Source organism: Olea europaea, unplaced genomic scaffold (assembly GCF_002742605.1).
Source record: "Olea europaea var. sylvestris unplaced genomic scaffold, O_europaea_v1 scaffold1379, whole genome shotgun sequence".
NCBI lineage: Eukaryota > Viridiplantae > Streptophyta > Magnoliopsida > Lamiales > Oleaceae > Olea > Olea europaea.
This window is the reverse complement of record NW_019231302.1, coordinates 166,360-184,803: the sequence shown is the minus strand read 5'-3', so window position 1 is coordinate 184,803 and position 18,444 is coordinate 166,360. Positions and strand designations below refer to the sequence as shown.

Here is an 18,444-nt window from a genome sequence, read left to right as displayed (position 1 = left end):
GATAGTTATCTTCTATTATGTTTTGTGGTTGATATATGTGAATCACTCTACAAACCAAAAGGAGAAAGAAAAAACCTATAGAAATGATTGTTCAACGTTGCAAAAGAGAGGTTTTTGCAACGTTGAACAATCGTTGCAAAAACTCTTCCCTCAATGACAACATCGACCTTCACAACACACATCAAAACACTGCAAAAGGTCTTTAGCCACATTTTTTGACATTTGCAAAAACCTTTTTTTTTTTTTGTGTAGTGTTGATATGAATGATTGCAAACCTATTACATTACCTCTAACTAATCACTTTGTTTTATCTAAAGAACAAGCTCCTTACAATGAACGTAAAGTAGAATACATGAGTAGAATTCTATAATTTAATGTGATTGGTTCTATAATGTATTTGATGGTTTGCACTAGACCGAATTTAGGTTTTGCTATTAGTAGTCTCAGTAGGTACATGTCTAATCCCAGTCCTGAACATTGGGAAGTCTTAAAGTGGTTATTAAGATACTTGAAGGGTACTGGTGACGTAAGTCTAAAGTTTAGTGCTGGTAAGAAAAGTGTGAAATTGAAGGGTTTTTTAGATGCTGACTATACGGGAGATAGGGGTGGTACAGAATCAACTTCCTCTTACGTGTTTACCTTATCTAATTCTTATGTTAGCTAGAAATCACAGTTACAACACATTGTTGCACTATTCACACCAGAGTCAGAATATATTGCTATCACTGAAACAGTTAAAGAGGCTTTGTGGCTTAGAGGTCTACTTCATGAACTGTGTATCTTAAATGATTATGTGGTTGTGTATTCCGATAGTCAATCTTCTATACATTTATGCAAGAACCCTCTTTTTCACGAATGCATTAAACACATTGATATTAGACTACATTTCATTAGACACATAGTATCACAAGAGGTAGTAAGACTCGAAAAGGTTTACACATAATACAACCCTTCAAATATGGGCATGAATGTGCAACCACTAATAAAGTTTAGAGGCTGCAAGGACCTTCTAAACATTGGAACATGTAAATGATTTTCAATTTTATTAGTTTTCTGTTAGAGGTGTCACTAATGGGGGATGTTTTTCTTTGCAGGTCCTTTGACACCAATGTGGAGGTTGTTGGGCAAATTGTTGTCAAACGACCTCTCAATCGATGATGTAAACCCGATTATAATTATCAGTTGGCTTTGCTAATATGATTGAGTGATGTATCAACACCAAAATTAGAACGATCCGACCCAAGAAGTAATTGGACCATTCAAAGCAACCAATTAGGTTGTGTTGCTCATGGGCCAATTATCCACCTACTTGGATGGCTAATATTACTAGAGGCCCATTCTACAAACCATTAACTCCTTATTGGGTCCATGACCTATTAACTAAGCCTAATGGACTTGCTTTATTGGGCAATGGTCTACCTATATATTCTTGTGATATACACGGCCTCTACAAGATTTGTCTCCTTCTTGAGCATTCTTCGTGTTTTCTCTCTTCCTCTTTCTACCCTCCCTTTGTGGTGACATTCTTGGTGGTTTTGCCTCTCCTTTGTGGTGGCCTCTAAGTGAGATAACATCTAGTAACCGTAGGTGGAAACTTAGTGGTATTCTTCGGTCATTTGATTGGTGGTGTTGATTTGGGTTTTGGTAAACTAAGCATGTAAAGCTTTGGTGGTTGATGATTGAAGACTCCACACAGACGATTTGATGCTCCTAGCTAGAGGGGATGTTATTTCTATACGTACCTTAATGGATTGTCTAGCCAAGTTTGGAGACGTGTCTGGTCTTAAGATGAACTCATCTAAATCCAGTTTATACACGGCAGGTACCTTTGAACAAGAATTGGAGAAATACAAGGTGTAACAAATATTTCGAAAGGCACTATGCCATTTCAGTACTTGGGTATCCTCCTTGCTACAGGGAGATTGAAAGTTAAACTCGTTTGCCTCCTTTTGTGATAAAGTTGCTGCCTATATAAATGATTGGACGAGTACCTCTTTGTCCTACGTTGGAAGAGCAAAATTGATTAGGGCCGTGCATTAGGGTGTGGAATGCTTTTGAATTTCCATCTTCCCAATCCCAGCAGCTGTAACAGACAGAATTATTTGATTATGAAGAAACTTCCTAAGGGGTTTCTTGGAAGCCACTTATTGCCTAGAAGGAAATATGCTTAGTGAAAATTGAATGATGACGGGATTCAGGGACATTAAGAGTTGGAACACAGGTCTGCTTGCCAAATCTTTGTGGAGCGTGCATGATGAATCGAAAGAAAGGAATTCAAGCGAAAATCTTAAGAACAATAAATTTGATATCCACCAAATAATAAAGAAAAATAAATTCTCGAATTTATTAATGAAAGATAATTAAAAAAAAACGAACTAAACCCTTATTTATAAGAATTTACATGAAAACGTAGTTTAGAACAATTGAAAGTAATGAAAAAGAAGTTTAAACAAACTGGAATTGTAAAAAAAAAAAAAAACGAAAAAAACGAATTGACAAAAATAGCTCCAAAACTTTAAAAATCAGTTTTTGAGGGTTAAACAAACTCGAACGGCCGAAATTCATCATACGTCACAACATGGTTGTGAGTATTGTTCCCCTTGTCGTTCTCCTTCCAAAAAAGTCTTATGGGACCGATCCGAAATCAAGATGATGATCTATTTCTACTAGTATTCTTTTTCCAATACACCCATTATGTCATACATCAGTACATGATAAGAAGGATACTTATAGGTCTGCTGGGTTAATCACGTCTATCTGAGAGGGACGTCCATTTGGGATAAGTCAGCAAACAAGGAAGTCTCTCCATTACTCGAGGCGTCTATCTATTAGAGAATTGTTATCACAAGCAGAAGGATCCAATCAAACAGCCATACAGAGGATTAAGAAGTGGACTCAAGATGGCAATGTTTGCATAGCTAACATATACGAGTATTTCAGGCTGAAAGGTACGAAAACAGTTTGGATAGCAAGTGTTTGGAACGCATGCATTACCCCAAAACACTACTTTATTCTTTGGTTAGGAGTAAAGATGATGCTACTCACCAAGGACAAACTACAACATATGGATGTCGATCAGAACTGTGTGGCTATGTCATCCGAGGGTCTGAGGCTGAATCATCGCTACACATATTTTTCGAATGCACTCTGAGCTCCAGTGTACGGAGGAAAATCAGAGCATAAATGGGAATTCAAAGATCTATATCTACTATAGCCAGTGCACTGAAATGGATAAATAAATAAGCTTGGGACATGTCTTGGCATAACAAAGCAAAGAAAACAGCCCTTGCATGCACTGTATACCATTTACAGATAACACGAAATATAATGATTTTTGAACATCTACGGCCGTAAGTGGACAGCATTGTTAGAAGAATTAAAACACATGTATACAAAGTGATGTTTATCTTGTATCACCATGTTCCAATCCATTTTGAGTCATTTGCTATGGATCATTAGAACATTATTGTATGTGTTGCAGCGTATGCTCGGGTTACTTGTACAAAATTTTTTTATCAATACAAATCTACATTTACCGATCAAAAAAATAGGTGTTGTGATACATTAGAGTACAGGTTCATGATGGGGAAAGGAATATTGAAGTCACAATTAAAATAGATGACACATTCAAATTCAGTAGGCGCAGGCGAGCCAAGGAGTGTGTGAGAATATGGTTCTCTTAACTCCATTTATTCAGATTTTTGTGGACCATTGGATGAAGATCGACGGCCGGGATTTAATCTTGGGGGAGATGTTTTGACTTGATGGTATTGATGGTGACACAATAAGGCTCCCCACGTTTTTGGCAGAGGGATGGGTCTTTCCTTTTCTTCCCTTCTTAAGTCGACTCCTTCTCCTTTCTCTATGGTCTCTCGGTTTTAGCTTGAAGGTGGTGGGTTCTTTCCCGATTTTTTTCTCTCTCTCTTGGAAGGTGATTTGCAAGTCATGAAGGGCTATTCCTGAGCCTAAATCTGCCATAAGGGAAGGAAGAAAAGCTGCTGGACATTTTCGGCCAAAGACAGGTTGTATCTTTCCACCCTTTTTCATTGTTTTGCCTTAGAATTTCTTCTATTGTTTGACGTTTTGGTTGATTGAACTCCTAGGATCCCCAACAAACTGGTATCAGAGCTAGGAGGAGTGAAATCTGTCCAAAAATCGATCAAAATCGGCAAGGAAATCGCTACTCCATTTTCTGACCGAAGATGATGATGAACAGTTCTTCCATGTGCAAATTCGCAACCAAGAGAGAGTGTTATGAGAACCAAGGTGAAGAATGTGAGAATATGGTTCTCTTAACTCCATTTATTCAGATTTTTGTGGACCATTGGATGAAGATCGACGGCCGGGATTTAATCTTGGGGGAGATGTTTTTGACTTGATGGTATTGATGGTGACACAATAAGGCTCCCCACGTTTTTGGCAGAGGGATGGGTCTTTCCTTTTCTTCCTTTCTTAAGTCGACCCTCTCTCCTTTCTCTATGGTCTCTCGGTTTTAGCTTGAAGGTGGTGGGTTCTTTGCCGATTTTTTCTCTCTCTCTTGGAAGGTGATTTGCAAGTCATGGAGGGCTGTTCATGAACCTAAATCTGCTATAAGGGAAGGAAGAAAAACTGCTGGACATTTTCGGGCAAAGACAGGTTGTATCTTTCCACCCTTTTTCATTGTTTTGCCTTAAAATTTCTTCTATTGTTTGATGTTTTGGTTGATTGGACTCCTAGGATCCCCAACAGAGTGCAACCACAGTGAAGATCAATAGAGACTTTCAGTCAGAATAATGGCAGTTTTCCTTCACCCTATCAGAGCATCCATCTTCGACCATAAGCCCGCAACCTTCAACAGAAAATAATGCTTTCGTGTAACGTCCTAGCCTTAACGACCCCGTGACACTAATAAAAACTTGAAGTAGCACAATAATATATAAATTGTTAATAAAAGTGCAGAAATTAACTTGGACCAAAAGCTTTAAAATTGAAGAAAATTTATTTTGTTAAAACTAAGATTTTTACCTTTAGACATCTTTCTAAAAAATAAACCGTTTGGTAACCAAACGAAGTCCAATATTCACAAAAAATTATTTGTAAGCATATTAAACATGAAAAATTAAATGTTAAAATTCCGTACGAGAATTCAATCAATAGGTTGATACTCTCGAGAAAAACGTCAATAACTTGAGTTTTAGACACTCAAAATCCAAGATTTTAATTTTAAGAGATAGATAACCCATATGGCTTCCTTCTCCAACTTGAATTACTTCAAAATTTCTAGTATTCTAGTTTGGTTGAATTTTTAAATGTTGGGACTGAAATTGAAAGTTTATAAACACTCTAACTTTGCAAACTCAAAATAACTATGAACTAAAAGAAAGTATCCTATCCTATTTGAACAAATTTTCATCAAATAAATGTCTTTAAATTCAAAATTGCTAAATTGAAATACTCGGGAATTTAAATATTTGTTCAAAAATCAAAATAGGGTTTACACCAAGGCACCATTGTTCTCCTTCATGTTGCAATCGACCACATTAATTTGAAATTATTAGGCAGGGGATTTAATACTTCATAGAAACACTAAATAGACTTGTATGCACGTTATATCAAAATATATCTTATACTCATTGAATTTAAGGGAGTGTATTCAATTGAAACTTTTAAATAATTTTTGGATTAAACAACTTTAAGAGTATTTAATATAGACTTTTTGAGACTCCAAAAATATTGATATATTCAATTGAACCTTTATAGACTTTTGAAAAGTCTTTAAAAGTCATAGTGTATTCTATTAATTTTTTTTAGAAATTTCTATAGGTCTTGGGTATTCAAATTGTCGATGGTTTTTATAAGTCTCTAAGATACTAATTTTTAAACAGACAATACAGAATTAAAATCTTAAAATTTTGTCTTTCATTTATCCCAAAATTTTGAGAGACTTTCACAAAAAAAATAAAAATAAATAAAATAATAATAATAATAATAATAATAATACATATTTTGTTGTTTCTTTTAATATTTATCTTTTCTTTTCCCTTTTATAGACATTAGAGACATGATTAAAAGATTATTATCATCTTTCTTTTTGCGAATTCATTCTCTCTCTCTCTCTCTCTCTCTCTCTCTCTCTCTCTCTCTCTCTCTCTCTCTCTCTCTCTCTCTCTCTCTCTCTCTCTCTCTCTCTCTCTCTCTCTCTCTCTCTCTCTCTCTCTCTCTCTCTCTCTCTCTCTCTCTCTCTCTCTCTCTCTCTCTCTCTCTCTCTCTCTGTGTTTATCTTCATTTTTTATGAAAAATTTAATTGTAACTAAAGATTCTTATAACTTTTATTCTTCTTTATCCACTTTTTTATGAAAAAGATCTATTTGTAATTAAATTATAAGTTTTTATATAAAAGAGACTAATTTATAACTAAATTTAAATATATTGATTTCTTGTTTACTCTTGAAAATTATGTCATATTGATAATACTGAAATTTAAATTTATTGTTTATTACTTATATATGTGTGTGTGTGCGCGCGCGCGCTCGCGTACATTTTCATTATTATTTATTTAATGTAGGTTACTTAAATTTTTATTCTTTTAAAAATATTTGCCTTGAAACGATAATTTCTATTGGCTGCCAAGCTCGATAAGTCAAGTCATCATTGGACAGATGGAGTTACTATCACCTAGGCAATGATCACCTATTGCCTAGGTAATCGTTACTTTCCTCTAATTAGTTAATGTGGAGATGTTGAAGTCATAGGTGACATGTGTTGCTTTAAAACTGATTTTAAAGGAGGTGATGATGTCATTGATGGAGCACCTTTTTAAGGTTTAATGATGATGTTCCCTTGTGACAATAGTGGATGGCCAAGCTATTTTGGGAGAGCTCTTTAGTGTAACCACAAAATCAATTTGTTATAGCACTTGTTTTTAATCCTTTTGAAGTGTTGCCAAGGTGGCTTGAGTTCGGTCACCAACAAGGCCTACACACATCAATTAAGAAAGGAGCCGCTGATCATCTTTAACACTTATTAAGATGTTCAAAATAAGTTCTGATTTTCTTGTTTTGTACTTTCTGATGAAGCTCTTTTTGAAACTTAGCTTCTTGTCAATTAAATGAATAATCCATATGACCAAATGCAATATAGGAAAATCAAAAGCACCAAACACACGATTTAATGCGCTTCCCTTCCAATGCAAGAGCTATGTTCACCTAATGCTACTGCAAAATTTGCTATCTAAAAAATAAAAAAATAAAAAAGGAAGGGGAAAAGAAACAGCTCTCTCTCTCTCTCAAAAAAAGGGAAAAGAAACAGCTCTCTCTCTCTCTCTCTCTCTCTCTCTACTATGACAATTGGAATTGGGGCTCACCCCTAATACCCTTTGTATAGGAGCAAAACATTAGGAGGAACTAATATATGTCCAATATCCCAAAGGTTGAACCATGGGCAAAGGGAAAAGTGTATAATACATTATGCTCCTCACAACCAACACAGTTTCCCTTTCTTGATCCCGTGTGCTTGCTGGAACGAGCAATTTTCTTGGAAGACATACCAGTTCCATAAACCTGGGCATAAACATATTACTGATATGAAATCAGAAGTAAAAACTTCAGTGTGTACCTGATAATCTTGTCTACCTTTTAGCAACGTTAGAAAGGATGCAACAAAGCTAATTTGGGGCCCAGAAGATTCAGACTCAGCCAGGGCTGGATATGGAGTAGAACCAGAACACAAATTAATTGGAACTTAGCCATTCATCTCCATTTCCAGCCATGGACAAGTCTGTCCACCGCTCGGAACTGAGCTTCCTCTGCTATGGAAGGGGTGGCGGTGGCCTTATGCAGAAGAACGTAATCACTATATATAACAAGAAACTGTGGATAAAATCTAAACAAAAAATGATGTCTATTTTCCTTGGATTACAACGGTTTACCGATGGGAGAATAATCCAAGGAAACGAACACTGTAAAAGTTAATGGTTGATATGATTTCTTCGATAACAAATGCAAAAAAGGCATCGAACTGAACTATGAAATCCCATCAAAACTTGTTAAGATCAAGAATGATTGGGTCTCTGTTAATCAAACAGAGTGATGTCGATGTGTACAAGGTTTAGTGCGTGGCATTTTCTTCCTTGTTCATTAAAAACTAGGGAATTTCTCATCTGTATTTGATCAGATGGAATTGAATAAACTTGGCCGGCCGATAGTATAGATTTCAAACATCAAATAACTTTATAAATTTGGGTCCAAAAGCTGATAGCTTTTTTTTATTTTTATTTTCAGCCAGACTCCTTGATTTTCAATTTTACCTAGTTTCTTTAGGCAATGAGCTCTCAAACTTTTTGCAAAGCCTTCGTTGTTTCCCTGTACTTTCACAAAGAATTATCTTTTAAGTTATCTTTTAATGTAGAATTGATCTCGTGCCTCCATTGGATAGAATAAAAATTTTTCACTACTGATGTGGCAAGAGAACTTTAGTTATGGTTCTCTGAACGGTAGAAAGTTTTTATCCTGCTCACTGACACGAGATCTGGACTGATTTTTAAGGACAACCAAACATACAACCTTTGTTTTCTCCATGAACATACACAAGTAGGCATCAAAATCAGTAAAGGCCAAGACTGGTTTTATGTTTCATGAAGCCACCTACTACAGCTGCAGACAATAAAAGCAGCGAAAACTTGCCCTCTGACCAGCCTTAACTATTTCTGGGAACACCACTTCAAGAAACTAGCATAACTTAAAATTTTATAGACATCTGAGCAATATCAGATTACAGAAACATGAAATTTTTGGTAATGAATTAACGGGAAAGAAAAAGGATATAAGGTGGAAGTAGGAAAAAGAAAAACAATAAACTGAGAACTTTTATTGCTGAACCACAATACTCATAAACAGTAATTTTTCTTGGGTCAATTACAGCACATTGGAAAATGGATTAATTGTACGACTCTTTATCTTCATGGGCGTAAAATATGATCATCTACACCATGGAGATCCGCTGCAAACCCAAGTACAGAATCAAACCGCATATCACCTCCAGAAATCGCTAGAGATTGTTTTAAACTCTGGTTTTCTGCTTCAAGTTCAGCTTCTCTCTGCTTACTCTCGTTAAGCTTCTTTTGGAGCTCAGCTTCCTTCTCTCTACTCTCCTCCAGTGCTAGCTGGAGATCAGCATTATTTCGTTCCAAATCCCCTATGGATTTCCGAGCTCGCTTACACGCTCTTTTCCTGTTGAACCAGCTGGCAATCTGCTCCATATCCAGACCTGTAGTCCTCACCAAGTCAACCTTCTTCTCTCTGGTCAAATTCTCCGACTCTTCAAATGCCGACTTGAGAATATCAATCTGACATTTCTCAAACCGTTTAGCCATGAGCTTCACACAGTTAAAATCCTCAATCTTGCTGTTTTGATTTATACGAAAGATTAGTCACTTCAAAAATAAACTTATAACAGTAAAATGAAAATGAAAACAGATCAGTGTCAGGACAAGCAAATGAAAACAAATTGAACAACGAAGAATACGAGGACCAGTTTTAAGGACCAATTAGAGGCTCCTAGGAGGATGTTAGTGGTCAAATATGAAATTTGGCAGACAAATATTTTTAACGTGTATTCCCTGCATTCGTGACAAGGATTGGTGTATTCTCTCTCTGTCAGCATTCATACGTCATTGTATTGTATGCATCATTTCCTTCATAATAACACAACAAAAAACCATAAATTTCACCCACGTAGTATTCTGTCTCAGCATCTTTTGCCGAATGATTTGTCTCCATGTTAAAGGACATCAATTGCATCGTTTCATTTTAAGAATTTTTAACTGTTATCATAGCATTTGCTGGCATGTAAAACGATTCAAAAGGACAATGCTGATCCTCTTTCTGTTCTTCCATTTCTACATAAACTACTGAATCTACATCCCAGGTAACTACTTAAATCTAAAATTAAACCCACATGCAATTCCCTCAACAATAAACTTGATTTCATTTTATTGCAAGCAGTTTCCTGTAGTTATCAGAAAATTGTACCCCGTCTTTTAGTCCAAAGAAAACTGTCGATAATTGTAAAGTACTCAAGATCAACTAATTATTACATGACCTTAAAATTTCTTCTCTACACCCTTTTCAGTATCTTTCAGGAAAAATATACCTTATACCGATATGTTATCTCAATAAAGTGTATGAATCTACTTTCAATGTGATTAATGAAAAGCCAATTACATGAAGAGTGAAGCACAACTAGTAATGAACATTCACCTAGAAACATACAGAAACTGAGAAACTAAGTATTTTGAAAACAAAGTTAAGTAATTAACATGTCTCGAAAAACACGTCAAGTACTACATTCAGCTATATCTTAGTTCCAAGCTGCATTAGTCTACCACATGAATTATTCATGTTGCAACTTGCAACTTGTACCACTTAATCATAAATAGAATGCATCATTGGAGATTTGTTGGATAGTAGCTATCAATTTGTTAGAACTTTTTGCATCAAATAATAAAAAATTTAAACGAAGAAAATCTAACAGCTCCGTTATCTTAATCTCATCCATGCCACTGTCCTATTTCACATACAGGAGCCATGACACTTTATTGCATCAAACCTCAAGACAATAACATTCGTTCAGGTGTACCTACCTCACAAATGATTTTGTTCTATATACTTCCTACATATAATAGTGTTGCAACTTGCAACATTTCTTAAACTAATCACTATTAAACTGTTTCAGATTTATTGGGTAGTGAACATCAATATGAGTAAGGCGGCCGTGCTTTAATTAAATATTATGTGAGGTCAGCTATAAGAATTGTTTTTCTCTTATATCATTTTTCTTTTTATTTAGCCAAGCATGTTATTCTTCCTAAACAGTAATCTACATTCATCTTTTTAAAATGCTAAAATTATTTAAAACCAGTTTATTGCTTTTCTTAACTTCCATGGGGTTCTTTGAAGCATTTTATGATTATTCAATTTGTTGCAGAGTAAGCAATGAATGGAAACATACGGTAACACGAACTCAAAAGCCTTAATCAAGTACATAACCTATAAGAATATTCTTCTCCACAAAGGGGGGCTTACTCCCATTATTGCCGATGCCTTTTTTTATTTAGCCAATCATATCCCTAAACAGTAATCTACACGTCATCCTTAAATACATCTAAAAATATTAACACAACTTTATTCATTTATCTAAACTCATTTTCCAAAGATGCTCCACTCGAAATAGTGATGCAATCCCGTAAGAACATATCAGAAGAGTACAATGTGCACCACCGAAACAAAATGACCTGGGCCTAACAGAAATAGTAATGAACTAAACAGATTGAGAAAAAACTCATGTAGTCAGACCTAAAATTTATTTAAAAACTAGTTTATTGTTGTCTCTTTAATAAATCTTTTTGGACTTTGTTAGAATATTTTATTAATAGCTTTTAGAAGAAGTTGGACCAAAGACCTTCTTAGAAAGCCCTTCTACAAAAAACAGAAGAAGCATTGCAAACGGGCCCTCAATCTTCTCTATGTTATTCCCTTTTGGAATTCCATTCAACTTCTCTTTCGGTCTCATCAGATTCACTTGATAGGCATATTCTAAGGGAACACACTCCATAACCAAGAATGTATAGTGCAATTTCCCATTCTTCCATATCTATGGACAGTGATTGAGCTCAAAAGCATACATAAACTAAAATTACATCCAGACAACAATGACATTCAGTATTCAAATTTAACAGAAGAAAAGAAATGAAATACAAAATTGCACTCCAAATCTCTTAACAGAGTTTGATAAGAATTTTATTGTAAACTGTTACTTGAAATTTATGAGAAAGCCATACCTCTTTTTATTCCGACGAAAAGTGCCAAGTACTAATAAATTCCATGGGTAGTAAAATAATGGTGAAGCACTGAACATCAACAAATTCTCACATGCATTATGAAATTGAACTTATTTTGTCCCAACTTCATTCCTATAGTAGCTTATAGGAAAAACCTACCTACCATAAATACCAACATATGTTACCTCAACGAAGTGTATAAATTCACTATGTACTAGCAATATGATTGATGACAAGTCAATTACATGAAGAGTGAAATGCCACCACCTCGGATCCAGGAATCCATGTGAGCACGGGTGGCCACTAAACGGCTACTTGAGAGGCTGTCGAACGGCCGCTCAAGATAAGAAAATAAAGCCAGCATGGATGGCCGCAGGGCTTGCGGGTGCTGGCTCTGCCCCTACCCACATAATTAGTTTCAGTGCAATATGAATTTTTTCATAGTTCACACCTTAGCGTGTAGATTGATATAACCATTGCAGATATCCTATCTTCTTAAAAATGTAATCATCAAAAAAAGGAAATTGAGAAAATCATATCATCAAAACAAACTTAAATGATGGGGAATACCAAGAAATTGGATATAAAATAATTAGATTTACCATTTATTATAGTATGCATAAGAGTTCTGAATACATCGAAACCTATGCATCATTTGAGCAGCTTTTGGAAACCCAACCTGCCCACCGAAAGCAAAAGTTGAAAATGCCAAGAACAGGTAGTTAAAAAGTGTTCAAGGGTTAGCAAGATTCAAGTAAAATGCAAAACAATATATCAATTAAGTCTGTAAAATGCGAAAATAAGAAAGCAATAAAGGTGTTCATACATGAGTGAGCAATCAATTTGTGACTGCAAATGCCCATTTCCTGAATTGATAACAGCAGATCCAGACTCGCTCAGGACTGGATATGGAGCAAAAAGATATTAGTAGAAAGTACTGCTCCTGCTCCATAGCCATCCCTGTCCAAGTCCATCCGCTGCTTTGAGCTTCAATTCTTAATGCAGGATGTATTTGTTAGCACAAGATCTTTTTTATTTATACTATGATTTTGCGGATCACCCAAGAAATTATTAGGTGGAATTTGAGAATAAGTTGTAATCAAGTGCCTGTCTGACTCTCTATAATTAGCAGCAGGTTTTGTTGAAAAACTCAAAATGGTTGTTTGACTCTCTATATACATTCAAATATTTTAATTTTCAATACAAAAAGATAATAAATATTTTTTTTAAAGTCGTAAAATTTAAGTTTTAAAAATAAAGCGTTTGTTAGAATACTCAAAAATTTTTACATTCTAAATTTATAGATTCTTCTTAAATTATTAAATATTTTATTCAAAAATAGAGAGATTTATGAAAATGCTCTAAAATTTTAATCCCCATACTAATGGTCACTTAGAAAATTTTTACGTGACATTGTTAATTGTCAACTTGCACATAAATAATAGGGTAATTAGCACAAAACATCCATACCTTTCGATATTTTTGTGAAAAACGTCCCTACCTTTCATTTTTTGGTGGATTACACTCTTACCTTTACATTTTTTTGCGCAAAACGTCCTTCTGTCAACTCTCCGTTAAAATGCTCCGTTAAATCAAAAAGGTAATTAGCATAAAAGGTCCCTACCTTTCAAAATTATTGTGCAAAACGTCCTTACCTTTTATTTTTTAGCATAATTAGCAGAAAATGTCCCTACCTTTCAATATTATTGTGCAAAACGTCCCTACCTCTCATTTTTAGCATTTTTACCCCTACATTTCACCTTTCATTGTGCAAAAGGTCATTTTCATCCATTTTTCAATAAAATGACGATTTTACCCTCCTATTGAAATAAAACAAAAAGAAAAGAAAAAAATAATTAATTAATTGCAATCATAGTTCTAAATCTTTCAAAACATTACAGATAAATCCTAAATTCTCTACTACCGCCACTTTCACAACCCCACCAAGCCACCACCTATAGATCCATATAGCACCATTTTTTGACTACAACACATAGGACTCCACCACCACCAGCGTCGCCTCACTCTCCCCAATATCCTCCTCCATAGTATTGGTCACCAATCTGTCCGAAACAACCACATTTACGGTGGTAGAGTCCGGTGGGCATGGTGGCCGAAAGATGGTATTATGTGGATTTATAATTGGCAACTTGATAGGTTGTGAAAATGGTGGTGGTTGAGAATTTATGATTTTTTGTAATTTTTTAAAAATTTAAGGATTATGGTTGCAGTTGATAATTCATCTTTTCTTTTTGTTTTATTTGAATAGGAGGGTAAAATCGTCATTTTATTGAAAAAAATGGATGAGAATGACCTTTTTTGCAATGAAAGGTGAAAGGTAGGGGTGAAAATGCTAAAAATGAAAGGTAGGGACGTTTTGCACAATAATATTGAAAGGTAGGGACCTTTTCTACTAATTATGCTAAAAAATAAAAAGTAGGGACGTTTTGCACAATAACTTTGAAAGGTAGGGACCTTTTTGTGCTAATTACCTTTTTGATTTAACGGAGCATTTTAACGGAGAGTTGACAGAAGGACGTTTTGCGCAAAAAAATGTAAAGATAAGGGTGTAATCCACCAAAAAATGAAAGGTAGGGACGTTTTCCACAAAAACATCGAAAGGTAGGGACGTTTTGTGCTAATTACCCTAAATAATATTACCTAGTATGTCACGACAAATACAATAGTAATTTTTGTAAAAATTAATTCAAAATTTCTTTAAATTTGAAGTTGTTTTGTGAACCTTTATTATTGTCATTATTATTTTTTCCATCTAAACTCATTTTTTCATTTCATTTCAATTACTTTTTTTTTTTGTTGCATCTGAACTTTTTGTGTTATACGTTTGGTTAAAGTGGTGTACTAGTTAACGTTGTTCATTAATGTTCACATTTAACGGTGCCACTTGATTTTTTGGTTAACAATTTCAACCGTGCGACCATTGGAAACTTGAGTGATCGCTATAGTAAAATATACTTCAATGACCATTTTGAAAAATTTAACAAACTTTAATTGCTAAAATTAATCGATAGAGTAATATGTTAAAGTACAAGCTTTATCTTTTCATATTTGTCCTTCACATCGAGTTGTTCCAAATGAATTAGTTTTTTATGCTTCTAGTATGATTAATTAAATCCTACATATACACCATTAAAGCCAACGTGAACCAACAAGGCGTCAATCCATTTATGTCACGCTAACAATATGATAACGAAACTCAATTTGTTGTAAGTAAAAAAATTAATGTAGTACGCAAAAAGATCAAAGAGGTGAAATCAATTGAGTTTTAAGATTTTGTCATCCAGTTTTAAGCACGATTATGACTTTTCCGACAATAGAATTGATGGCTTAGAAGTACAATGGCTTTAGCAATGTCCACTCATGGATGCGTGTTAATTTAATTAACAGAGTGACCATATTGGCATCGTTAGAAAAATTCGGAGATTGCTTTGGAACAAAATATTTTATATGCACTAACTTAGAATTTTTCAGCAACTTTTAAGGACCAAATAAGTATTTAATTCCGTAACAATGTGTTTTCGTCCTTTCGTTTATAGTAGTTTTGTGCCCAGAATATTGTGTCTTAGGGCACAGACATTTGGAGCCAATTTGGGGGATGAGTAAAATAATTGGATTAGAACAATCCGGCTCAGAGTACGTCTCCAAGTTCACGGTCCGTGCTGGCCAGTCCACTCGTCTTTATTATTATTATCATTTGGCTTCTATAGAAAATTAATTAAAAGAAATTTAAACAAACAGTTGAGCTATGGGTAAGCAGGGGCGGACCCAAAAAATGATGTTAGAATGGGCTGAAACTTAAAATTTTATTAATGAACTTACGCCACAAGAAATCAGTTTTGGAGGCTATTCTTGTGGCATTCACAATAAAAAGTATACGATACTCAATGAAAAAAAAAAAGTTTAGATGTCTCACATTAATATATTTTACTAAATTTTTGTATTTTTTTTACCAAACGCTTACTTTAAAAAATATAAACTAACTGAATCATGATAGAAATAAACAAATAAAAATTTTAAAAAATACTGAATAAGTACTCTTCTAATAACTTTTACAACCAATCTTTCCGTACAACTGAAACTTGATTGAAACATGCAATCAATAATATATCACTATAATCCATATGTTATTGTCTCAAAATGTTATTTGGCGTTTTCATCGATCTTCTATATCATTGCATTTCAAAGTGAGTAAAGAATCTCAATCAAAATAAGAAAAGCCAACTAAGATTTTCGACGGTTAAAGAAATTAAATTTAATTCACGTCCATTTTCTGCTCGATTTCAAGAATATACTCGTATCTATATTACTTCATAAATAGATAAATTTTATCAAATATTCTTTTATTGTTAATATCAAATCTATAGTAAGTTATTTATTTTAATCATAATATCTATTTTACGGTCAAAATAAGTAATTTTTTTAAATAAATATGAATAAATAATAAATAAAAACAAACGCAGAAATAAAAAATAGTAATTACTTTTAAATTTTGAAAAATATGTAGTGTCTCTAACTATTAAAATAAGTAATTTACTTTTAAATTTAATCAATACAAATTATCTAAAATAAAATTTACTTAATAATTATAAGTAAATTTTAGTCAAACATACATTAAATAGAATATCTAATTTGACAATAAAATATTCACATTTTATGAATTTCTTGAAACGAGTAATTAATAATTAGTTTTTTTATACAATTTAAATAACTGAACATTGGACTTGGATTAAGATTCAAGTTAGAGTTGGACTAATGCTAATATTTGGGCCAAAACTCTACAATTTCTTCTTAATTTTTTATATGGGTTGGGGAGTAGTGGGCTAATGCTAACATTTGGGCAAAAACTCTACACTTTTTTCCTAATTTTTTATATGGGCTGGGGAGTCGTGCTGGGCTACAACCAAGCATGCCCCTCCACTACCTCCGCCCCATGTGGGTAAGCCTGGTCTAATAGAACAAGAGTGGGGCGTCGAGTTCAAACACAATACTGAGTCAAGAAAAAGTATCGGAGAAGATCTTAAATGCATTATGTGAATTGCTATAGGTGACATTAATGTCTATTGAATAGACATTCAATTCAAAATTGATCTTCAATTTATTCAATAAATTGCTATTTAAGTGATTTTTTTTAAAAATAAGAGTGAGATAACAAAATAATAAATGTTTGATAAATAATCTCGCTTAAAATAATAAAATTTATTTGATCTTGACTCAAATCAATAAATTAAATTAATAATCTCACACAATGCATAAGATAGAATCTTTATTTAAAATTCTTTAGGGCCATATGAAAATATAATAAAACAATTCAACAAATACCTAAAAATTTTAAATGGATATTAAGGAAATTTTTATTTTGACAGCTTTTAATTTTTATTTTAGTCCAATTATTTTCTTGAAAACATCCATATAAAATAGCTTGCTCCCCCCCCCCCCCCCCCTTCTTTTTCTTGCCCCCCCCCCCCCCCCCCCCTTCTTTTTGTTTTTTAGTACTCAAATCAAACTCGAACTCATCTCTAATTTTTGCGATGCCTATATCACATTTGATTAAAATTGTAATATAAAAAAATTACTTAAGGTTACTTTGCTTGAAATGCATCTTGTGAAAAAATAATTAGTGAAACGCAATTATCAATATCTATGTCATGATCATCATCATTTGGCTTTCATCACCCCTTGAACAATCTATTGGACACTAGGCTATTTCATATTGCTTGACATTCATGAAACATCTACTACTTATAATTCCCAATAAAATTGTGTAGCGAAAAGGAAAAATAGGACTTTAATTGAAGTGGACACTTTGTTTTGACAATTGTTGCAAGTGTGTCGCCTATGGTATAAGAGGCTTAATAACTTGATGCCATTCCCACTTTTTTTTTTTTTTTTTTTTTAGCTTATTACTGACAATTTGTTAATGATATGTTGCGTAATTTCGAATTAAGGATATTCGGGTGATGCCTTGTTAGCTTCATTTCACATTCTAAATAGCGTTGTCCTCGTAAAGGAAATAAGATCACACCTCATGAATTATGAAGAAAAGAGAATATATGATTCCTTACATATCGTGTTTTTTTTTGTTGTAGGGCTATTATTAGACTTCCTGAACCCATTATAAGAAAGTTGTTGAGTAAAATCATGATTACTATGTAGTAATTTATATAGATAGTGAATAAACAGTTGGGAAGAATTTCGACTTACAGAATGAACGTAATAAAATTAGAATGATAATGGTCAAGGCAAGACTTCGACTCTTTCTCTTTAAGACGATAATGCCCTACACTGGTGTTGACAATCTCTCGGCACTCGTCTTCCAAGATGCAACAACCTTGGCTTATAATAGTAGCACTCCAAATTACAAGAGATAGCAAACCTACTAATATTTTGATCTCTCAAAAATCGGAGGACTAAAATGCACGAAATTAATATTTGGGATTGAAATGCAAAACATGGAAATTGCAGGGATGAAAGACAGTATTTTGCAAGAGAGGAAATTAGAAGAAATTTTGGAATGAACAAAATTCGAGATCTAAAGGTCTATTTATAGAAGTTGAACCAAAAGATATAACAGCCGAAAAGTTGTTTCTGGAACAGACACAACACATTTG

At 33.8% G+C, this 18,444-nt stretch overlaps 1 protein-coding gene across 1 annotated transcript; it reads right to left on the bottom strand.

Annotated features, from left to right (window-relative positions):
- Positions 1-8,822: 8,822 nt before the first annotated feature.
- LOC111375448 lies at positions 8,823-12,867 on the bottom strand. Its single transcript, XM_022998275.1, has 3 exons — positions 12,642-12,867; positions 12,418-12,494; positions 8,823-9,380 (listed from the first exon to the last, which is right to left on the bottom strand). The coding sequence occupies exons 2-3, from the start codon at positions 12,468-12,470 to the stop codon at positions 8,936-8,938; spliced, it is 498 nt and encodes a 165-aa protein (XP_022854043.1). The 5' UTR covers positions 12,471-12,494; positions 12,642-12,867; the 3' UTR covers positions 8,823-8,935.
- Positions 12,868-18,444: the final 5,577 nt, after the last annotated feature.

Excerpts from the sequence above, each read along its gene's own strand:
- LOC111375448 (XM_022998275.1), bottom strand. The coding sequence starts at position 12,470 with ATGATGCATAGGTTTCGATGTATTCAGAACTCTTATGCATACTATAAT. Across the intron at positions 9,381-12,417 it reads TATGCATACTATAATAAATG|CAAGATTGAGGATTTTAACT; the intron begins GTAAATCTAATT and ends AAATCAAAACAG.